The 24,464-nt window shown below is 39.7% G+C and overlaps 2 protein-coding genes across 5 annotated transcripts; one reads left to right on the forward strand and one right to left on the reverse strand.

Annotated features, from left to right (window-relative positions):
• The first annotated feature begins 45 nt into the window (after positions 1 to 45).
• Positions 46 to 4,218, forward strand: sar1aa (secretion associated, Ras related GTPase 1Aa). The gene is made up of 7 exons (XM_058061057.1): positions 46 to 102; positions 1,811 to 1,883; positions 1,999 to 2,118; positions 2,237 to 2,302; positions 2,407 to 2,510; positions 2,582 to 2,713; positions 2,792 to 4,218. Exons 2-7 carry the CDS (start codon positions 1,817 to 1,819, stop codon positions 2,906 to 2,908), a joined length of 606 nt encoding a protein of 201 aa, XP_057917040.1. The 5' UTR covers positions 46 to 102; positions 1,811 to 1,816; the 3' UTR covers positions 2,909 to 4,218.
• A 163-nt stretch (positions 4,219 to 4,381) lies between these two features.
• On the reverse strand, positions 4,382 to 23,697 carry LOC131109259 (testican-2-like). 4 transcript variants are annotated; one of them, XM_058061034.1, is made up of 14 exons: positions 23,342 to 23,555; positions 23,232 to 23,269; positions 21,927 to 21,999; positions 21,743 to 21,835; positions 21,310 to 21,647; positions 13,206 to 13,260; positions 11,181 to 11,295; positions 9,008 to 9,116; positions 8,820 to 8,934; positions 7,665 to 7,784; positions 7,067 to 7,285; positions 6,892 to 6,954; positions 6,685 to 6,822; positions 4,716 to 5,539 (listed from the first exon to the last, which is right to left on the reverse strand). In XM_058061034.1, exons 5-14 carry the CDS (start codon positions 21,535 to 21,537, stop codon positions 5,391 to 5,393), a joined length of 1,311 nt encoding a protein of 436 aa, XP_057917017.1. In that variant the 5' UTR covers positions 21,538 to 21,647; positions 21,743 to 21,835; positions 21,927 to 21,999; positions 23,232 to 23,269; positions 23,342 to 23,555; the 3' UTR covers positions 4,716 to 5,390. The 4 variants fall into 4 exon arrangements, 3 of the variants coding, with proteins under 3 accessions (XP_057917017.1, XP_057917018.1, XP_057917016.1); XM_058061035.1 differs by lacking the exon at positions 23,232 to 23,269 and having other exon boundaries at positions 23,549 to 23,697; XM_058061033.1 differs by having other exon boundaries at positions 21,743 to 23,269; positions 23,342 to 23,451; positions 23,549 to 23,687.
• Positions 23,698 to 24,464: the final 767 nt, after the last annotated feature.

Below are 24,464 nucleotides of genomic sequence, written 5' to 3' on the forward strand. Positions count from 1 at the left end.
GCTGCGGTGGCGAAGTGACTCATTTTATTAAACGAAGAAGACAACTTTAGCTTGTCTGTTTCCAAGGAGACAGTTGACAACCGTTCCCGTTCTGGGTTGCTGGTAAGTCGCCTGTTAAATCACTCCAAAGAAACGTTTAACGAGTATTACATTTTACGAACTTAAACGCCAAATGGGTGATTATATAAATTATCTTGATAGTCTAAGGACCGACATAATTACCACACTCGCTTGTAGGCAGCGTCAAAAGTAACAATATATGTCCAAAATATATGTACAGAGCTTTACAGCATTAATTAAAAACTTTTATTAAAAATAAAAGCTAATACTTGTTGTTTGGAACTACAAACATCACCAAAGTGCCGATATGAATGAAGTCCAGTGCTAAAGCGTTAAACGAGCTAGTTTATGTTCTAGTTATGCGGCGTTCGAATAACATGGGAAATTCAAATGACTAGTATGTTGTTAATAGGGTATTTTGCCTTCCAAAATGGAGGAGCCGTCCAATAAAATGTGTTCAATTTGTCTCTGCCAATACAAAGGGAGGACGAATGACGTCACACACCTTAAAGACGAACAAATGTACGTTCCAACGTCCGTTTAAGACCAGTTCAAACACGTTAGCGTTTATTTTGAATACTTCTGATAACATAACATACTAGAAAGTCAACAAACCATACTGGTGCTGGAGCCTATCCCAGCTGTCTTCGTGCAAGAGGTGGGGTACACCCTGGACTGGTGGCCAGCCAATCACAGGGCACATATAGACAAACAACCATTCACACTCACATTCATACCTATGGACAATTTGGCTAATTAACCTAGCATGTTTTTGGAATGTGGGAGGAAGTCCTGGAGAAAACCCACGCATGCACGGGGAGAACATGCAAACTCCACACAGAGATGGCCGAGGGTGGTATTGAACCCTGGTCTCCTAGCTGTGAGGCCTGCATGCTAACCACTTGCCCACTGTGCAGGCCCGAAGTAGCCATTATTTATCTTTTTTTTGGAAAACGGTAACAGAATAACTGTCGACTTAGATATAATCTAGTTGTTTGTGGAATTGAGGGTGGAATTGAACCCGGGTCCCCTAGCTGTGAGGCCTGCGTGCTAACCACTTGACCACCGTGCAGGCCCGAAATAGCCATTATTTATCTTTTTTTTTGGAAAACTGCAACAGAATAATGGACGACTTGGATATAATCTAGTTGTCTGTGGAATTGAACTCGGGTCTCCTAGCTGTGAGGCCTGCATGCTAACCACTTGACCTCCGTGCAGGCCCGAAATAGCCATATCTATCATTTTTTTTGGAAAACAGCAATAAAATAACGGACAACGTAGATATAATCTAGTTGTTTGTGGAATTGAACTCGGGTCTCCTAGCTGTGAGGCCTGCATGCTAACCACTTGTCCACCTTGCAGGCCCAAAATAGCCATTATTTATATATATTTTTTGAAAACTGCAACAGAATAACGGGCAACTTAGATATAATGTAGTTGTTTGGGAATTGAGGGTGGAATTGAACTTGGGTCTCCTAGCTGTGAGGCCTGCATACTAACCACTTGGTCACCGTGCAGGCCCGAAATAGCCTTTTTTTTTTAAACTGGAAAAGAATAATGGATGACTTAGATATAATCTAGTTGTTTGTGGAATTGAACTCGGGTCTCCTTGCTGTGAGACCTGCGTACTAACCACTTGACCACCGTGCAGGCCCGAAATAGCCATTATTTATAATTTTTTTTGGAACACTGCAACAGAATAACATCCGACTTGGATATAATCTAGTTTTTTGTGTGGTTTGTGTTTCAGAACAAGATGCCTGCAATGTCGGTTTTAGTCTACTGGGTCTCCAGGAGGTTTCATAACGTGTTGAAGTTCCTGGGTAAGCATTGTTTGGATGTCTTTCTGCCAACAGATACACAAATTGTCCCAAATTGTAACGTCCTTGAAGGGTTATATTCATGTTTTGTTTTTGTTTTTTTTTAACGTGACTGCAGGCCTGTACAAAAAGACAGGCAAGCTGGTCTTCCTGGGTCTGGACAATGCGGGCAAAACAACTCTACTGCACCGGTTGAAGGATGACCGACTTAGTCAGCACGTGCCCACACTGCATCCAAGTAACATTTGCTTTTGCCAAATAGCACACATGGAGCTAAATATTGTGCAATATTAGTACCATGTACGATGTTTGCGTAGGTGTACCTAATGAGTAGTTGATGTTTTTGCTCCTTGAAGCGTCTGAAGAGTTGACAATCTGCGGCATGACCTTCACCACCTTCGATCTGGGAGGACACGTGCAAGGTGAGTGTAAGACGCCCACCTTTGGTACCCTAAACAAAAGAGAAATCCATGTATTCAGGGTATTTTTGGTACTTTATAAACGTCCCATGTGATATTAATCATAGCTCGGAGAGTGTGGAAGAACTACCTGCCTGCGGTGAATGCCGTGGTCTTCGTGGTGGACTGTGCGGACCACGACAGGCTGGAAGAGTCCAAGATGGAACTGGACGTAAGCGTGACACTGGCGTTATGCTAACAACAATTAAAGCGACGCTAATTCCGCCTCGTTGCGCCGGCTAGGCCCTGCTGGCGGACGACACCATCGCCAACATGCCCATCATGGTGCTGGGGAATAAAATCGACCGGCTGGAGGCCATGAGCGAACGCGGCCTGCGAGGGGCGCTCGCTCTGGACATGCAAGTCACAGGAAAGGTGGGTCACGCCCGAGGATGACGTTGAGCGTCCGCCATGTTTTTTTTTTTTTTTGACGGAACGTGACGTCCCCAACAGGGAAGTGTGATGCCCAAGGATGACAATGCGAGACCCCTGGAGGTCTTCATGTGTAGCGTGTTGAAGAGACAAGGCTACGGCGAAGGATTCAGGTGGCTGTCGCAGTACATTGACTGATGACTCGGCAGATTTTGGACTCTTTGGAACAATATATGCATCATTGTATTATTATTATTATTATAATATATGCATCATTGACATGAACACACAACAAACACAATCTAATAATGCGGAGTATTTGGAACTGGACACTTCATAGCAATACTGTCCAACAAAAAAACTCAGATTTGTGATTTTTGTAATTTTTCTCTCCAAATTAAATAGGAAAAAATATTCTGATAATTTTATAAACATATATATACACATCATGTAGTAAGATGTCCATAATTATCGGCCCGATATCACCCTAAAAATGTGATATCGGTCGATATCGGGATTGGATTTTTTTTCCCCCGATCATGAAAACCGATATTTAAAAAAATTCAGTATGTGTTCATTCCATCACAAGAAATATGTCATGTTACACATATCGGTATTGGAAATTGAGAGTTGGACAATATGGCCATAAATGCTGTTAATATTTAGTTGAACAGAAATACAAATACAAATTATTGCTGTCAAACCATAATTTTAAAAATATATATTTTAAATCCAAAACATAAGAAAAATCCAGATTAAAAAATGTATATAGTTCCTAGTTTTTAAAATACACAGTATAAAAGTAATAGAGTAGTATAAAACAATTATAAAATGTATGTTTTACTTTGGTATTGAAACCACTCGTGTGACTATAATTACAAATATTTTAAATTAATACATGTAAAAAGTATTAATTTAAAATATTTGTAATTATTTTAAGTGTATGATTAAGTGTATAATTTTTTTATTATATTATTTTATATTATTATATTATTTTATATTATTATATTATATTCAATAATATAAAAATCTGTTAAATTTTTATCTGAATATTCATGTTTGGGATTTAAAGAAAAAAAACAGTAGTCACTATTAAAAATAATGAAACTAATTTGTGGTTAAAAAGAAGCAAAACATTTGAATATAATTACACTGTATGGGCAGTAAATTGTTGAAATATATTTCTAAAATATAATGTATTAAACTCAGTATGATGATGCAGCAGATGCCTTCCTAAAGTAACAGTATGATTTTAATTTTACATTACTAAAATGTTTTTGTCTTGCCTATAGCGACTGTAATTAGCATATAAGATGCAAGCGCAACACGTGATACATCCTGTAAATGAATATCCATAATATATCCAGCATGCTTTGTGGACAAGGTCACATCCTCTCCTAATGAAATGCAGGGTTTTGCCATATAAAGACTTTACAGGCGATGTTGAGAGTTGTATTATGCATGTAAGCTCGTGTAATGGATGTAAAATAAATGTAAATATATGTAAAGCTGACTTGAGTGGATGCAAAGAAGATGTACTTAAATAACACAGCAGGTCAAAGGTGCGTGTTGTGTTCAGATGCCGGAATAAATTTTTTTTTTTTTTTTTGGCTACAAACGCCTTAGTGTTGGTTTTTCTTGGCCAGAAAAAGATGAGATGTGAATTAAAAGTTTTTTTTTTTGTTTTTTTTTAAAAACAGTTTATTAAAGCGCTCAGCCTAGAAGATACATTCTTAGCTTCACTAGAACATGCAACACCACAAATAGCATATATGGACAGCCATGTTCCTTTAGAACAGGGGTGGGCAAACTACGGCCCGGGGGCCACATGCGGCCCACCAAACGTTTGAATCCGGCCCGCCAGTTGCTTTTAAGTATTTCAACTTTTAACATACCAGCTGGCAACATGACTTTCAAGTCGGATGTCTTATTCAGTAAAAAAAAAAAAAAAAAAATAGTTTGATGTGGTCTGATGTTTAAAGTGCTCCTGAAAAAAAGGAAACAAGAACATATAGCTGATAGTATGACAATTAAAATTAGACAAATAATTCAAGGCGTAAAATTATAAAAAAAATTATAAAAAAAATATTAAAAAATATTTAAAAAATATTTAAAAAATATTTAAAAAATATTTAAAAAATATTTAAAAAATATTTAAAAAATATTTAAAAAATATTTAAAAAATATTTAAAAAATATTTAAAAAATATTTAAAAAATATTTAAAAAATATTTAAAAAATATTTAAAAAATATTAAAATTATAAGCATAAAATCATGTGTGTTAAATATATGTTCTGGCCCCCCGCACAATTTTGTTAACTCAATGCGGCCCATGAGTCAAAAAGTTTGCCCACCCCTGCTTTAGAAGGACAACATAGTCTGAACCTGAAGTACGACGCACACTGTAGCTGAAATACACGATTATCTTCCCAAGCTAAAGAACCACTACGATTGGACTCCGTAAGTCAAACGATATTCAACCTATTTCGTTTTCAAAGCACCAAGTTTAATTATGAAGCAAAAATGGCCACTGCAACTTGTGTTTCCGCGACGGTGTAGCGATTTAGAGCTTTTACAACAAAAGAGAAAAACTTCCAGTCACCTCATCGGAACGCCGCCTTTGGGAGCCCGATCCCTGAACGAGGTCAGAGGCTCCAACTGGGATCTGAGTTTGGGATCTCTACCAGATATACCCTCCGTCGTCAACTTCCTCTTCTTCCTCTGCCTCGGCACCGTGGTCCCCTGCCTCGTCTTCTTCTTCCTCCTCCTCGTCGTCGTCCTCCCAGCCCACTCCGCTCCCAAAGTCACCAGAGTATCCCAACACTTGATCTAGGAAGAATGTGAAGATGTATCTATTCTATGCTGCTATTGCACTATTGGCCTGTACATGATTAGGATCAATTATTCAATTAGTGTATGTCAGGGGTGCTCATTAAGTCGATCGCGAGCTACCGGTCGATCGCGGAGGTGGTACTGGTCGATCGCTGGTCGATCGCGGCGTGACATTAAAAAAATATCATCCCAGCATCAATGCCGTCACTTGATTGATATACAGGGCAGCCATTCAGATGACAACTGAATGTTGCCCTTCGGGCGACCAATCAAATCAAACAACGTCTCTAAGTGCAGCAGAACTTACGATGTCAGCCTATCATCCGTCCCCGTTACTTGATTGACATACAGGACAACCAGTCAGATGACAACTGAATTTTGACCTTTAGGTCACCGCTCATGCGTAAACAGCGATGCAAAGTGCTAAGCTAGTCGGCGAATTGCGAGATTTTAAAGCCCTCGCTAAAGTTTATGGTCACTAAAATGAGTGAAGGAGCTGGACCAAGTAAAAAGGCAAAAAACATATCACTTCCATACGGATATGGAATATTATACGGATATTATGATACGGATATTATCCATGACTGATAAACATTTGGAAGTGTGCTTGAGGCTGGCTATCAGCAGCTACTGTCCGGACTATGCATCCCTGGCTGGTTCAATTCAGTGCAAGTCATCAAAGTAAACTCAGGTAATTACAAAAAATGTTAATAGTTAATTATGTGTGTTTTGCAATATTGGCTCATTTGGTTATGTAAGGTACATCAACATACATTGTACGTACAAATAATCCTCAATACATTTGAAAATAAATAGATGTTTTGCATTTTTGTAGTGGGTAGATCATTTTGACTCGGTCATTTTAAAAGTAGCTCGCATGCTGAAAAAGTGTGAGCACCCCTGGTGTATGTATTCAAAATGTATAAAAAACATTAACAGAAACTGTGTTTGAATACTGAAAAGCTGAAGCAAAACTGAAACGCTTTGAAAAGGTCCAAAAATCTAAATTTAAAATGAGCTGAAGCTGGACTGAAATGCTGTGGAAAAATATGCTAAAAGGTAGAATGACAGTAAGAATAAAACGGTAGTTTGAGCTCAAATCAGGAATCGAACCAACCATCTCTGGTCCTTGGTGTACTTACCGCAGTCCGGCTTGCCACGGATCCTGGTGGCCATCACCTCGCCGCCCTGACTGTCCACGCACCAGCACTCCCCTGCAATTTGGTCGCACTGCAGCTCCCTGTAGTAGCCGTCCTCGTCGCAGCTGGGGACGTGCATCCCTTCACGCACACACACGTGGTCAGGAAGTACAATAAATAGCAGTAATATGAAAATAATAACGTGTATACCATGCTTCTTTTTCGACATATCCTGCATTTGGATCCTTTCCAGCTCAGCGAGGCATGGAGGTTCTGTGATAAGGAAATACAAAAATGTATGCAAAGAAGCCATTTTCTGCATTTTGCACGCTTCTCTACCTAAACGTTAGCGTTGTACCGCCGTATGTCCACGGCTTTGACTCACTTTCCCTCCAGAAGCAGAGGCACCACTCGGCCATGGAGACCTCGCCGTCCTTGTAGCTGTCGCAGGAGTTGAAGAAGGCGCGTATGCACACTTCGTACTTGTCCAGGTTGATGGCCGCCAGCTCGCTTTGATCCAGTCGGAGGTTGGCGTCGGCGTCCAGCTTGAGGAACATCCAGCCGATGGAGTCCTTGCAGCTGGCCAGCAGGCTCTTATCCAACGCTGGAAAGATGGTTACTCATTCGTGAGAGGTGACGCATTGAGGGATACGACAGTACTCCCCCACTGAGGAGAATATTTGTTATATTTTTAGCTAAAAATAACCATTAACAGAATAAAATCATTTAAATGTCTCACAAAAAACGTTAATTTCTTTTTCATTTGTTCAATTTCTAGTACATATTACTGTTTTAGTCTTAATTAACCCAATACGTGCCTGCACACAATTAGTGTTTTCAAGACAAGACATACTTATAATGGTGACAAGACAGCAACTCTGTTGCTAGAGAGACAACGGAGGGAATGCAAAATGTGTAAACAAAGATGGCGGACTAGTCAAACTGCAATGCAATCACAACACAGTCGCAGTCCCGATATCAACCTGAGGTGGTGCGAGCGCCCAGTTTGCTGGAGTTATTCTGCTTTGCGTTTCCGTGCAGGAGCTGGAACCAATCTCGAAGACGGTCCCCCAAGTCGGCCAGGTCCTGACCAGTGCAGCTCTCTGATTGGGAACAGGGGGAAATATTGAAAAACATTTGCTCACTTCACTATAATTTTTATTTTATTTAAATTTATTTAATTTTATTTTAATTTAAATAATTTTATTTTAAGTTATTTTATTTTAATTTTATTATAATTTATTTTATTTTATTATAATTTAATTTAATTTAAATTTATTTTCATTCATTCATTCATTTTCTACCGCTTTTCCTCACGAGGGTCGCGGGGGGTGCTGGAGCCTATCTCAGCTGTCTTCGGGCGAGAGGCAGGGTACACCCTGGACTGGTCTTAAATTTATTTTAATTTAGTTTATTTTAATTTAGTTTATTTTAATTTATTTATTTTAATTTATTTATTTTAATTTATTTTAATTTATTTTATTTTATTTTAATTTATTTTATTTTATTTTAATTTATTTTATTTTATTTTATTTTATTTTATTTTATTTTATTTTATTTTATTTTAATTTAATTTAATTTAATTTAATTTAATTTAATCTTATCCTAAGGGTCACAGGCTATTATTTTATATTATATTTTATTTTATCATATATATTTAAGAATATTCATAATTTTATAATAAAAAGGTTATAATTAAATGCAATTCAATTATTCTACTTTATTGTAATAATCAGGGCAAGAAGCAAACGGAGTGGGTTAAAATAAGGTGAAATATTTCTGAGTACGCATTGAAATACTACACACCAGCAAAATATAGCCACAAACATAAATATGTGAATATTAGATCTGATGAGACGATGCTGGTGTCCCTAATGTTTTGTCCGAGTTTGTCCAACAGCGATGACTCCATGCAGTCTATTCTTCAGCGCTTTAATTGTGATGACGCTGATGAAATGTAGAAAGTACACTTAGTTTTTGTCCTCTGATTGATTGATTGGCATTTAGACAAAGTGTACAATCGATACTGTTTGGCTGCAAGGATGGATGATGTGAACACTCTAAATAATTAATTACACAGTGACACATTTAGCTCAGAGTAAAGCAAAAAAAAAAACAACAAAAAAATGGGCTCTTGCCGTGTTTGGCGTCTTCCTTGGCGGAGGTAACGTGGGCGGCGACGCAGGGGCAGAATCCGGTGCACATGACCGTCAAGGCTTTCCCCGTGAGGCAGGCCTGATGCTGCAGCTTGCACTGCAAAAAGATGCCAAATATCTTTAAAGGCAGGAAAAACTACTTTTTTTCCTGAGTCAATTCGCTCTTTGACCTTTGAGGCGTAGTTGTGGCCGTCTGAGCCGCACACGGGGCCGGAGGCGGCGGGAGGACAAGGGGGGCAGGTGGTGTCGCCGCCCCCCAGCTGCTCTCGCTGCTGGGCTCTACAAGGTGGAAAAGACTCGTGACAACATGTTCACCAACTGTTGTGATGACGGAACATGGATTTTTGGACTTTTTTTTTTTAAATGTAACATTATAATTGCTCCAATCAATGTCAACGCACCGGCATTCATACCTATGGACAATTTGGAGTCGCTAATTAACCTAGCATGTTTTTGAGAAAACACGGAAAACATGCAGGTCATAAAAATACAGTACAGGTCATAAAATACAGTAAAAAAGGGCCTATTTCACACATAATTGCAAATGAGGATTAATCATGATTAATTAATTTGAAAACTAATTAATTTGAGAAAAATTTAACAACCCTAATTAAAAGTAGTTATTTTAATTATTAAAATTGAATATACAATAATAAAGAATAATATATAGAGGTATTGTGTCTAAACTGTGTGGTTATTTAAAATGTTATCTATAATTTATGAATTTGGATATTGTATTTTAATGTATCGTTAACTCTGTTTTTACTCAACTCTATTTTTATTTATTTTTTCTCGACTGTAAAGCGTCTTTGAGTACTCTAAAAAGCGCGATACAAATAAAATGTATTATTTTTTTTATTTTAATTATCGGCCCGATATCACCCTAAAAATGTGATATTGGTCGACATCAGAATTTGATTTTTTTTTCCCCGATCATGAAAACCGATATTCCAAAAAATTCAGTATGTGTTCATTCCATCACGAGAAATATGTCATGTTACACATATCGGTATTGGAAATTGAAAGTTGGACAATATTGCCATAAATGCTATTAATATTTAGTTGAACAGAAATACAAATACAAATTATTGCTGTCAAACCATAATTTAAAAAATATATATTTTAAATCCAAATCATAAGAAAAATTCAATTTTAAAAATGTATTTAGTTCCTAGTTTTTAAAATACACAGTATAAAAGTAATAGAGTAGTATAAAACAATTATACAATGTATGTATTACTTTGTATTGAAACCACTTGTGCGACTATAATTACAAATATTTTAAATTAATACATGTAAAAAGTATTAATTTAAAATATTTGTAATTATTTTAAGTGTATAATTTTTTTTATTATATTGGACAGCTTCAATAATATAAAAATCTGTTACATTTTTATCTGAATATTCATGTTTTGGATTTAATAAAGAGTAGAAAAAAATTTGTGGTTAAAAAGAAGCGAAACATTTGAATATAATTACACTGTATGGGCAGTAAATTGTTGAAATATATTTCTAAAATATATGATGTATTAAAATCAGTATGATGATGCAGCAAATGCCTTCCTAAAGTAACAGTATGATTTAATTTAACTCTATTTTTATTTCTTTTTTCTCTACTGTAAAGCGTCTTTGAGTACTCTGAAAAGCGCTATACAAATAAAATGTATTATTATTATTAATTGTTTTTTTCACTTATTTACAATATTTTTATTTTGTGGATATTTGTATTGTAGCTTTGATTTTTTTTATAATTTATTTTTATTTTTATTTTTAATTTTATTTATAATTTAATAACCATGGATATCACATGTGTAAGTCGGTCAGGGCCTCTTAAATAAACACCTCAGCTATAATTAGAGCCTTTATGTTATATATATATTATATATACATATGGTAATAAAACAACTACCCTGTATCTCCGGGTGTCAATCAACCATGCACTTCATCCAGCTCTCTTGGCTTTCATCTATACACTTTTTTTTTTTTTTTTCCTTCTCCTGACAATGATGTACAAGCAGGACTGCGGGAAAGACTAGCGATGATTCACTCCATTAATTCTCTTCACACGGGCTAAGCTAGCCAAGGCTTTGTGGAAGAAGAAGCTGCCGCCAAGGTTGCCGCAGCTTCCTGTGCGGGCCATTTGCTTTGCGGCCACATTATCGGCGTCCATTAAGGCGACTCGTGGCTTTTTGTGTGTTATAATGATATCCCTCATGCGGATGGAGGGATGAGTGTCATCAGTAGCTTTTTCAGGGAGATCTTCTCCACGGGTGACAAGCGGCGCTACGTTACATTTTCACTAATAGCCGTGCGGGCGCCGCATCACTAATTGGATAGCCGTACCTGTGCTCCAATTTCTTGCGACTGACACACACGGCCCTCTGGGGGCCCTGAGCCACGCACACCTTCTGGCGACTGCACTTGACGTTCTGACACAGGTCCTTGGTGGAGTCCGCGTCTGCAAGGTCAGAACAACACAAAAGGGAGAACGCTAGTTTTTTTGGGCATGCGCGGAGATCTCCATGAGGAAGGAACGTTTTCCTTCTCTTAAAAGTAGAGCACAGACGTGCTCACGTTTTGTGCTCATAAATATGCTTTAGTGACAATAACATCATTAAAAAGTCCCTTTTGAATAATAGGGGGGGGGGGGGGGGTTCATTTGCAGGATGATGCAAAAACTGCTCAACCCATTTTTTTTTTTTTACAAAGAAGAGGCCCATTATTGGGAATAAATACATCAAAATACAAAATACCACAGTATTCAAATTGTCCACAATAGTAGTTAATAGTTGCTGTATCATTATAGCTGCACATGAATAGTGGCAAACAAATACTTGCGTAATTGTGCACACTAGTAGCCACTGTTGCTAACTCCTCAGTACAAAAAGTAGCTATTGGCTGACCAAGATCATTGGCTAATTTGCATATTTTTTACATGTGACCTAACAAATGCTGTAGTAAAAAGGCATAAATATTTATTCATTCATTCATTTTCTACCGCTTATCCTCAACAAGGGTCGCATGGGGTGGGGTGCTGGAGCCTATCCCAGCTGTCTTCAGGCGAGAGGCGGGGTACACCCTGGACTGGTGGCCAGCCAATCACAGGGCACATATAGGACAAACAACCATTCATACTCACATTCATACCTATGGTACAATTTGGAGTGGCTAATTAGCCTAGCATGTTTTTGGAATGTGGGAGGAAACCTACACAATAATAGCTACCAAGGGTATTAACCCACGCCAAGCTAAAACTCTAACTTCAAACAAGTCATTTGTGTTATTTTATTACTATAAAGGGTAATACAAGTGTAAAAGTGACTATAGGGGTGCTATTTCGTGTCTGGGGGCTCTAGTAATGTTAAAAAAAACATTCATTCATTTTCTACCGCTTATCCTCATCATGAGGGTCGCGGGGGTGCTGGAGCCTATCCCAGCTGTCTTTGGACTGGTGGCCAGCCAATCCCAGGGCACATATAGACAAACAACCATTCACACTCACATTCATACCTATGGACAATTTGGAATGTTTTAGGAATGTGGGAGGAAATCGGAGTAACCCGGACAAAACGTACGCATGCACGGGGTGAACATGCAAACTCGGGTCTCCTAGCTGTGAGGCCTGCGTGCTAACCACTTGTCCACCGCGCAGCCAAGTAGTAATTCAGTGAAGATTAATAAATATTTACGTTTTAGCGGATGGTTAGAGCTCCACTTTGTTGGCAGTGTGCTGCGGCAGCTGACTGTGCACTGAAGGTTTTTATTTGGGGGGGGGGGGGGGGGGGGGGGGACCTCACAGCAGTGTTCTCCAATGATTTGTTGCTAGTCGCTTTTGAAAAAATGTCGCCAATAGGGTTTGGAAATGTTGCCTGATTTAGTGCCAAAGTTGGCAACACTGCTGATGGTTGCCTAATTAATTAGTTAACTCATTTATAGATGTGCTGTAATGATGCATACTAATAGTTACCCTATAATTATGCATCTACTCTATTATAATGCACACTAATAGTTACCTATAACAATAGTACACATGAATTGTGGCCCTATAATTGGGCACGCTAATGGTTTCACACTAAAAGTAGGAATTCTCCATAGAAAAGTGTTGAACTTCTCGGATAATTTTCCCGTCCTCGTGCACAGTTTAATGCACGGGAGCGACGAGCAGCCCCCATGGAGGTAAAAGACACCTGGTGGGACTTGGGAGCTGAGCTCTTGGCAACAAAGGCAATTATAGTCGGCTTTTCACACTTTACGGATGTGACCGAACGAGGAAGTGTTTCCCGTCCTGGAGCCCCAGCGCTCTTCTTCACTTTTACCATTATTGGGTTACATTATGATGATATTTTTATGACGCGCTGTAAATCTTACTTTCATCAGAAGCAGCGCTTTCCTCCGTGTTTTTGATGTAGTCGTCCTCAACCTCCTGTCACGGCGATGGCCCCCAGAGTTTCGAGAGAGAGAGAAAAACAGAAGCATGATTAGAGACAAAATAACACTTTCATGAAGGCTGAGGAATGATTTACAGCAGTTATGGTGGCCGTTAGAGAGGAATTAATGAGCTGGCTCGCCTCCACCGCGACGCTCTCGGGGGACGACACTCGGCGAGGATGATGAAGGCCTATTAATAAGGTAGTGTGATCACATACGAGGAGGACAAACATGCCTGCTAAACATTCAAACAGATAAACGCCGCTACTACTACGACTACTAGAAGCTGGAGGGTTTCATACAAAAAGGTCATGGATGGTAAAAAGGGTCTAGTCGTGATTATGTCATCAGCGATGATTGCTTTTTAACTGACTCACCTGGTAAAAAAAAAAAAAAGCTTCATTCATTCATTCATTCATTCATTTTCTACCGCTTTTCCTCACGAGGGTCGCGGGGGTGCTGGAGCCTATCCCAGCTGTCTTCAGGCGAGAGGCGCGGTACACCCTGGACTGGTGGCCAGCCAATCACAGTGCACATATAGACAAACAACCATTCACACTCACATTCATACCTATGGACAATTTGGAGTCGCTAATTAACCTAGCATGTTTTTGGAATGTGGGAGGAAACCTACACAAGGGTATGAACCCACGCCAAGCTAAAACTAACTTGACATCAACCCACATCAAACAAGTCATTTGTCTTATTTTATTACTATACTGGGTAATACAAGTGTAAAAGTGACTATAGGGGTGCTATTTCATGTCTGGGGGCTCTACTAATGTTAACAAAACAGGTAAACAAGTTTTCATTCATTCATTTTCTACCGCTTATCCTCATCATGAGGGTCGCGGGGGGTACCCTGTGAGGTCTGCACACTAACCACTAGACCACCGTGCCGCCCTGACAAGCATATTTTTAGGAAGAAAAAAAAATAAATGAGAAAAAAAATAAATTGTACAAGAAAAAATGTGTGCAAAAAAAGTGTAAAAATAAAATTTGTATTTTACATTTAAAATTAATATTTTCAAATAAAATTTTTAGATCGAATGAAAATTTTTATAAAAGTACAATCATTTTAGAAATATTGCAAAAAAAACAATTTCCTGGAAATAAATTATTATGAGAATAAAGGCACTAATAATGCACACAAATATGAGGAAATATGAGACAAAGCATTATATGCACCCTGGACTGGTGGCCAGCCAATCACAGGGCACATATAGACAAACAACCATTCACACTCACATTCATACCTATGGACAATTTGGAGTGGCTAATTAACCTAGCATGTTTTTGGAATGGGGGAGGAAACCGGAGTACCCGGAGAACACGCAAACTCCACAAATAGATGCCCTAGGGTGGAATCGAACACGGGTCTCCTTGCTGTGTGGCCTGCATGCTAACTCATCCACCGTGCGTTCCTTAGTCTGTGTTAATGAAATTAATTTGTGTTACCTGGATTTGGATAGAACCGTCTCAGTCATATTTTGTTAGCTCACCTATTTTGAGTTTGATCAACTAACAGAAATATATTACAATGTACAATTGTACTTTTTTTTTTTTTAACTTAGCGCTACATGTTAATTGTATGTAAATTCTGCTGTTGCCCAAGTGTAACATGGTGAAGACAGGCCACTATAACTCTTGTAAAATCCAACCTTGAGTGAACAGAGGGGACGGCAGCTTCTCTCTGGTCCTCTTTTACAGCGCTGGCTGGAGTCCAAGGACATATAAGACATCAATACTAAGCCTCTACTGTGTGACTTTCATTATCCAGTAAAAATAAAAAAGGCAGAGACAAAGCATGGCATGGTTTCTCTCTGCTAAATACATCTCACGCTGTATACCTGTCTGCTTTGACCGCATTGTGATGCAACGTAATGAATCGTTTACAGGAGGGAGGAGCCTAAAAGGCAGTTTGATGCTTGGATTAGTGGGTGACTTTCACTTCGGGATGGTTTTATATGACATAGTCAATACAATGATAATTGATAAATACGATATAAAGTATGTATCTCCAACTAACAAAACATCTCCACGGATACTTCCTAGCTGTCTTCGGGGCGAGAGGCGGGGTACACCCTGGACTGGTGGCTAGCCAATCACAGGGCACATATAGACAAACAACCATTCACACTCACATTACTAAATCATGTTGAATATTTCAAGTTAATGACGATTTAAAAAAAGTAGGGATGTTCAATAATTATCGGCCTGATATCAGCATAAAAATTTTGATATCTGTATCAGATTTTTTTCCCGATCATGAAAAACGATATTTTAAAACACGTGTTCATTCCACCACAGGAGATATGTCATGTTACACATATCGGTATCAGCTCATATCTCACACAAATAGATTTCCAGATATATGTGTTATCTTTCCGCTTAAATTAAATTAAAATGTTTGTTGCTGTAATACTAACATTTCATGTTCATTTACCTTTCTATCTATAGAATAGTGAAAATCTGCATATTTCACACATATTTGCTAAGCTGAGGTTCTCATTGGGAGTGACCAGGATGGATAGGATCAGGAAGGAGTACATCAGAGGGACGTTACATGTTAGAGGCCTTGGAGATAACGTCCTTTAGGCCAGACTGAGATGGTTGGGACATGTCCAGAGGAGAGATAGTCAATATATCGGTAGAAGGATGCTACCAGGTAGGAGGCGTAGAAGAAGACCAAAGAGGAGCTTTATGGATGTAGTGGAGGAGGACATGAGGGTAGTTGGGTGTGAGAGAGACAGGGTAGGATGGAGGGGATTGATTTGCTGTGGCGGGAAAAGCCGAAAAAAAAACACATATTTACTAGGATTAATCATGATTAATTCATTTGAAAACTGATTCATTTGATTAAAATGTTTAATCATTTGACAAAAGATGATATAGTGCACACCGGTGCACGATAGTGTTTGTTTTTGTCAGCATTTTTCTCCCAAAATGTAAAAAAAGAGGTTGAAATTTTTGTTTTTATTGATGTTATTATTCCATTAACTTAACATTAAAGCGCCATAACTTGAAGACGACGCATACAATTCTCCATTTGTTTTGTGCCTTTTCCGGAAATGACTTTCTTCAGTCTTCCGATTAGCTAAAAAGCACCAACTGTCTGTAGTTGCAGCGCCACCTGTTGATCTGGCATGCACACGGCAGCTTGGTAATGCAATTTTAGGTGTTATATGACCGTGGAAAGGCTAACGGAATATTAATATTTGCACGCGTTCTTTCGACGGGGCCGCCACAGCGAGCGAGTGTGAGAATCGGGAGCGCTTATCTTGCACGGGCAGCAGTGTGACAGCAAGGACGCTTGCCTGCTTAGACCTTGGCCAAGGTTACAAAGCTGACACTGTTCACGTCAGGCCGGGGCCAGGAGGATGGAGCCGGGTGGTGGGGGGGGGGGGGCGCTGGTAACACAAATACCAATATAATATTCACGGGGCTGCTTTTTGTGATTCATATCACACCCGGCACCTGTTCCAGCATTTGTCAACTAGGCTGTAAAGCGGCAAAGGGAGCCTAATGGAGCCTGACCATCCAGATGCTGCTGGGACCGTTCGCCGCTATTAAGACGGCAAAGACCCCCCCTACAACCCCCCATACGACCCTCCTCTCCATGTCCACAGGGACACGAACGCCTCTGTTAATCCTGAACTCTCGGCGTTGTGCGAATACAATCACGCACACATCACATGCGCACCCGTCTTGTCAAAATCAATAATAAGACTCGATTGCAACAAAACGTTACGGCATTACGGGATTAAAGTCACCACAGGAGCTGGATCCAAAAATCGATCGTGTGCGTGCAGATCGAAGGCCCGCAGGCGAAGGGAGCGTGTGTTGTTTGGCGGTCCTGCAATGCAGCACAAGGAGCGTTTAAACGCACACTGAAGGGCATCGGTCCCGCTTGCTGAGACGGAGATGAGCAGACTGCCCGGCAGCGTCGAAACGGTCTTCCTTTTTTCTGCTCAAATGCACTCGGAAGATGCACAGGCTGGACGGGAAGACCGGCCGCAACATTAGGTACACCTGCAGAGTCAACACGTCAATACCGTTCTTCGCTTTTGATTATACCAGTGGTTTTTAAACTGGGGTATTCGGTTTTGATATTACTATTTCAAAAGTTGCTAGCTTGAATAAATTAATAAATGAGTTTATTCTTTTCACTAGTTTTAGAATATTTTACACTATTATAGAAATGCTTACTATAAAATAAACTAGATGAATACTACAAAATATGTTATAATTTTTGTGATTTTTTAAATATATATATTATTATTCGCATTTGTACTATTATTATCATCATTAGTAGAAGTCCCTTTGCAGGCAGGTTTCAAAATGTTTGCAGTATTATAGTAATAATTTATATAATCATTTATATATAATAAAATATACAAATGTTACATGATTAAATGTAGAATTTTTTTAATTTGATTTTTACAAAATATTTTCATTACTTTCTCTGCGAATAATTATTACATCTTTAAGTTCAGGGATACTCATGGGTGCCCAGTTCGGGGTGATTATTCAAATTGTTTGTCCTCGGCAGGGTTTTGCACCCTCCTGAGTGAACTCCCACGGAGCTAAAGAAGATAAAGTGAGTACAAGCAGTACAAGCACAATAATAAACATATCATGAAAGTACAACTATGAGCATGAATACTGCATATGAAGGCACAATTTGTGATGCCGCGCTTGAACGGGATCGCATTTAAATGTCGCTGGTACAGGTGTATCACGGCTGAACGCGCCGAGAGATGCAGTAATTGGACAAGAGGAGGAGGAGGACGACGACGGGTAAGGATGTAGAAAAAGGGGATGAGGAAGGAAGAGGAGGAAAAGTGGATTTCTGCCGGCTGCTAGCTTACTGCTGCTGAGCCGAGCAGAACCCTGGAACGATGAAGATTGCACAGCTCGGTCGCCCTCTAGTTTGCAAAACAATGATGCGGAAAGAGGTAAAGCAGATCTTCGGCTGTCTCGGGGGGGGGCTTGAAGCTTATGCAGGGCTGCTGCTGAATACAACATGAGCTCCAGACAAAATACCCCACTGGAAACACGAGGAGATGTACAGAAACATAAAAGCTCTTACATCGTCTTGTGTTGGATACTTTGCTCGATATCGAATGGCTGCAGAGAAAAACAAACAAACTCAGCATCGTGAATTTGGGGGCTACCGTATTTATGAGCTGTATCCAAGAGGAGACTGAGGGCAGCAAGAAAACGGAACCCCTATATTCAACGCCCCTCTGACCGGCTGACACAGCTGAGCTGCGGCTCAGTTCACAAGCTAAGCTAATATTAGCATGCATGTATCCTGCAACGGTTACGTCCACTTTGCATTCCGGTGCGTTCACATGCATGCGTTCAGTCTGCGGGACCAACAATGCACCGTTCATCGGATGCCAACTCCACGACTTTGATTACCTCAAGTGATGGATGCATTTATTAGGAGCGACGAGCGGCTTTTAAGGCCTAAACGCATCACTGCAGATAAAATCCACATCCTCAATATGCATGAGGTAGAAGGAGAATAGTGCTCTGAGCTTCAGCATTTGTTACCTTGATGAAATCCCCCAAAAATAACATTACCAGTTCATCAATAGTTATCACTAACAATGCTAACACACTTATGTAAGTCCAAATAGCATCCATGTTAGCATGTTAGCAAGCCCCCGCCCCCCCTAAAATAGCCAGTTTAATTATGGGATATGAAGATTTATTAAAGTGCGCCATTGTGGGGAAATATCACAGGGTTTATTTCTGGATTAGGAATGAATCGGGAGCGTGGGGATTGGAAATTAGCGCATGAGAGGAAGAGTTCAAAGTGTGTATTCCCCGTGCTTTCCCCGGGATCTGTAGACCACGGCTTGTCGCACTCGAGTTCGAGTTCAAAGCGGATCCCGCTTTGATGTGATTGGCGGGCGGAAACGGGAGAAGAAAAGAGAGCCTTGTTGGCTTGCCGCCGCCGTGAGTGGAGATGTTGTTTGTCCACAGAGGGAGGGGGGGAGGGGGGGGTAGGGGTTCCTTGGAGGAGGAAAAATGAGGAAAGGCAGATCTCTACGAATGTTCTGAACTCCTGTTTCAAGGCCATTGTTTTATCAAAAAGAAGAATAATGCAGTCCACATGATACCCGGATGTACCTCGCTCATACTGTGTCAAGGACATCCATGCATGCCAGGTGATGGAGATGTGTTTGCATAGGTGTGTGTGTGTGTGTGTGTGTGTGTGTGTGTGTGTGTGTGGCAGACTGCAAAGTCATACTGAAATGACCTTAATCAACCAATAATAACCAAGGATAAATTATAACAGTAATCTAGCTACAGTAAATGACATTAGTAGTACCAGCATAGAGTGTACTTTTGTGACAGTCAATAAAAGGCCAGTTAAAGAAATACTTGCATTCAATGCTGCAATACCTTATTATACCAATTGTCACACATCGCTACAAAATACTCAACAAACCGCTTGGGAAGATGTAGTAACCAATGCAACCACTACAATCTTTTCTAATGACGCCCTTATTTTGTTTACACAATGTGTGGCAAAGAACGCTCTTATTCTGAAAGGCGGAAGTGGCCGTTTTTGGTTAAGACGAGCTTGGAGCAACAATAAACGAATAATAATCGAACTTGCACGACGTCAACAGGCATTGTTTACATTTAACAAGCGGTAAAACACAAGACGATATAAACAAACTCATACGGCTTAAACTAAGCTAACCTGACTAGATTTCAAAGTTTCTTGACCAACTTTTCCCGGTGTTTCAGGTCGCTGTTTCAACATGTTTAGTTCAAGACTGGGCGGGTTCCGGTTTGTGATGAGATTCAACCATGACATGACGGAGGAGTCCGCCGGAGAAATACTTCCCCAAAATCACAGAATTTCACTGATGTTATGTCAATTTCTGCAAGATTCTGCATTAAACAGTAGATTTCATTTTTAATAAGCAATTCCGGAAATCGCAGGGCCCTAAATTAACGGCACCCCAATGGGTAGTGTTCAAAATCCTTTGGAAGATATGCTAGCATAAATTGAATACAGATGTCTTCAATGTTTTTACAATCATTAGCCAAATGGACAATCACTAGCTTTCTTTTACAATCACTAACTGTTACATTTGTTCACTTCCTGCTTTCCTAAAATAATTTAGTTTTTTTTTGTTTTTTTAAACTTTATTCTATACATTTTTGTTTTAGTTTTATTTATTAATATTATTTTATTTTTATTTTGTCAGGTACCAAAGTACGAGGTGCTATGACTATACAATGACATAATGGGTACCATAGTAACCGTCAATATAAAAAAAAGGAGTAGGAAGAAGCAAAGCTTATTAAATCTTACCCCTCCATCTGGTACTTTTACAATCAGTAACTGTTACATTTGTTCACTTCCTGCTTTCCATAATACAGTTTGGGTTTTTTTTTTTTTAAAAATTTTTAATTTTTTGTCCCATACTGAAGTAGGAGGTGATATGACCATACAATGACATTATGTGTACCATAGTAACTGTCCATACAGTATTAAGATTTCACATGTTTTACAATTGCTGTTTTAATATAGAGTTTCTATGAAGGACTACAGAAATCGTCAATACACAAAATGTTTCATTCTTGGGCCGGTTCTGACAGGTTTTATCACAAGTGATAAGTGACAAAAAATTAAAAATGGGTCCATCTGTCTCATATACATGGTTAAAATCTGATTAAACACGTCCATGAAAGTGGTCTTTCAACCTAGCATGGAATTAAGGGGATGAATTTTCGCCCAAAATCCTAAGGGACAAACTCAACAGGTACAGGTACAGGTACAGTATGGTCCGAGCTTATTGTACTTCATTTGAGGAGAAAAGCTTTTTTGCCGTTTGTGTGTATTGTGTGCTATACAATGTATGGCTGATCAACGGACTACTGATCAATAAGTAGTCAGAAACATGAATTGTTGTGTTATACAAGCAGAGAAAGTGATAGAAAAACTCAAGTTTACATCTTTAGACTCCAATTAAGTCACAAACTGGTAAAGAGTGAAGTAAAAGGCACTCACGTCTCTGAAGCGATTCCAGTGCTTGCTCTTGCTGCTGCTGTACTGCGAGACGGTCGACAGCCACCGCTGGTCCATCAAATTGGCGCCTTTGGCTGCCGCCTCTCTTCCCCCCCTCTCCTCTTGATGCTCTGCCTCCTGCCCGACTCTGTCAGCATCCGACTGCAGGGAGAAGGAGCCCAGCAGCAGGCAGAGGCAGGCGGCCGTGAGGGAGCTACCAGGCGCCACCATGGTGCTCGGGGACTGGAGACGCGTTCCTGGTCCTGGTCCTGGTCCTGGTGATGCTGTGTAGATGGTGATGCTGGAGGATACTCGGGCAAGACTGCTGCCGTCTCACCGCTCTGATTAGAAAACAGGAAGGAGGAGGAGAAGCCCACAAAGGGGGAGGAGCGATTACACGCCGTCTTCATTTGTGCTGACTTGCTGTCTTTATTACCTCCTCCAAGGGTGATGCTTTGTTTGGGTGCCACTTCCTGTTCAACTCTTCCTCTGCGGCGCTAATTTCCCACCTCCACGCTCCAATTCATTACTAATCCAGAAATAAACCTTGTGGTCGGTAGGTAGGTAGGTAGGTAGTAATTCATGCAAGGTTCAGGTACATTCATGATAACATGTCATACTTGTGTTTAGTAGTATTTTGGTACTTTTAAGCGTTACTGGTACTTCCTTCCTGGGCGCAGTGATTTCACATTGCTGCATAAAAACAAAGACAGGAAGCAGAACTGAAGGGAGCAAGAGATGAGGATGTTGAGGTTCTCATTGGGAGTGACCAGGATGGATAGGATCAGGAAGGAGTACATCAGAGGGACATTACATGTTCGAGACCTTGGAGATAAAGTCAGTTATCGGCCGGATTGAGATGGTTGGGACAAAATTTTGGCATAAATGTTTGACATAAACCCCAGAAAAAGCTATTCTGTGTGTATGCTAACTGAAATTTTTAGCATTTTTTCTGTCTTTGCGAATGCATTTCCCAAAAATTAATAACAAAAAAATTAAAATTAGCTTGTTTTCTATTATTGGATGCTGAGGTTCTCAATGGGAGTGACCAGGATGGACAGGATCAGGAAGGAGTACATCAGAGAAACATTACATGTTAGAGTCCTTGGAGATAAAGTCAGTTATCGGCCAGACTGAGATGGTTGGGACAAAATTTTGGCATAAATGTTTGACATAAACCCCAGAAAAAGCTATTCTGTGTGTATGCTAACTGAAATTTTTTGCTAAAAAGAAGCCTTGGAGATAAAGTCCTGTAGGCCAGATTGAGCTGGTTGGGACATGTCCAGAGGAGAGAAGGATGCCAGGTAGGAGGACATGAGGGTCGTTGGTGTGAGAGACAGGGTTGGATGGAGGAGATTGATTTCCTGTGGGAATCTATTATATTATATTATAGATCCTATTATATGCATTCTTTGCTCCGTCTTTTATCTGTTTGTATATCTTTACAATGAACAGAACATTGAAAGACATACTGTATGTGTTCGCGTCTCACATAAGGATTGCAGATGGCCAATTTTCCTTGAAGTTGCATTCATGGTCATGTATTTACTATAATATGGCAAAAGTCCAACACTTTTTCCTTTTAAATACTCACTGGAAATGTGGTTTGTAATTGAATCTGCAAAAATCAGACGCTCAATTAAGCGGTAAATTCGAATGGAATGCACAAGGATAATTTAACTAATTAACTTCAGTTAAAAAAAAGGAGATGGTCCAAAAGAGTGCACCGAAAGACCCCCCCAGGGGTGGTAAATGAGGTTCATTTTACTTCGAAATGAGCTCAATTTCACCCATCATTTGTTCATTACGACTTACCTTCATTCCTATTCTCGTCTTTAGTATTTAACCATTGTACGATACTACAAATACATCTTCCCACCTTCCTTACTAATATGATGCTGCACTGTATTTTTCTTTATACGTACCTCAAATGAAGAATTTCCATCGGACAGTGTAGCCACATCTGACAGAAACAGAACTACAGTATAGAAGCTAACAATCGCCAGATGATTACCATGTCACGGTGCTTGCTTACTCATAGCAGTACGGTCAAATGTCTTTCTTTCAGTATGTGCAAAAAGGTACTCCCCATAGTGCATTTTTCAACTTTGAAGTACTTTTTTCCAGCTTTCACAGAACCGAAGGCTGTAGTGATGTACAAAAAAAATGTCTATGGAATTTAACACTGAAAATTAATTACGATACAAGACAGGATTTTAACATTAAAAAATCTATTACATACCCTTCTGCACACTGTGTGTATGCTACCGGTCCCGCCTCCACCCACCAAGACAAAGAGACATGCCGTTGTTCAATGAAACCAATGCACAGAATGAACTGTCGTCCTGCCTGTTTGGAGGTGAGATACGAGGAAAACAGACACACATGCACATGGCAAATATATCGAGGCTGGCAAAATGATCAAATTTATTGTTATTGATTTTAATAGCCAAATTCCTGTAATCGTTTTTTTTTCTGAACGGGAAATCTCGCAAGATCTTGTGATCTGATATGGAAAAAAAAAGTCTATGGAAATTACAATGGGGAGCTTGAGGAGGCTTTGTTTCATCCTCACCGATAATTAGTTTCGTAGCGTTGTAAAAACAATAAAACCGGTTAAGCAAAGCTTGATTTTTGGACTGTGCTAAGATAAGATTTTGGACCCTGATGAAGGGGATTCTGATCCATGTTTGACTTCAGTCAATGAGCTAAACAAGCGTGCCGCTATCTGAATGATGAAGCACTGACAACACATTTTGCATCCCATCGCCTCTGCTTATTCATCAAAGCCTTGCCATTTTATGATTAGTGTGATATTTCAAAGACTTTTTTTCTTACACCGGAGAACGAGGCGCCCTGCCATACTCCACTAATGATGACATTCACCTTTATGACTTACCATGTTTGATCAGGCTGGAATGCGATCGTCAAGATTCAAGCTTGTTAAGAGAGAAGAAATATATAACAGCACGGCAGCAGAGGGAGGCATCAAAGTGAAATGTCATCCTGCTGCCTTCGTGCTGTCAAATCATCGCCTCTGCATCCATCACTTAGCTGACATCGGCTTAAAATAGTAAAAAGCCGTCGTTGGGCGAAGCCTCTCTCGCTCTCTGTGCTTAAAGGCTCGCGGGGAAAACAACAGGCGACCTTAAACGGCA

The sequence above is a fragment of the Doryrhamphus excisus genome, chromosome 22, assembly GCF_030265055.1.
Source record: "Doryrhamphus excisus isolate RoL2022-K1 chromosome 22, RoL_Dexc_1.0, whole genome shotgun sequence".
Classification (NCBI taxonomy): Eukaryota; Metazoa; Chordata; class Actinopteri; order Syngnathiformes; family Syngnathidae; genus Doryrhamphus; species Doryrhamphus excisus.

Coding starts and splice junctions, on each gene's coding strand:
- LOC131109259 (XM_058061035.1), bottom strand. CDS start 21,537: ATGGTGGCGCCTGGTAGCTCCCTCACGGCCGCCTGCCTCTGCCTGCTG. Junction 9,117..11,180: donor CGCAAGAAATTGGAGCACAG/GTACGGCTATCC, acceptor TCCACCTTGTAG/AGCCCAGCAGCGAGAGCAGC. Junction 7,785..8,819: donor CAAGGAAGACGCCAAACACG/GCAAGAGCCCAT, acceptor GTTCCCAATCAG/AGAGCTGCACTGGTCAGGAC.
- sar1aa (XM_058061057.1), top strand. CDS start 1,817: ATGCCTGCAATGTCGGTTTTAGTCTACTGGGTCTCCAGGAGGTTTCAT. Junction 2,303..2,406: donor TCTGGGAGGACACGTGCAAG/GTGAGTGTAAGA, acceptor TATTAATCATAG/CTCGGAGAGTGTGGAAGAAC. Junction 2,714..2,791: donor ACATGCAAGTCACAGGAAAG/GTGGGTCACGCC, acceptor CGTCCCCAACAG/GGAAGTGTGATGCCCAAGGA.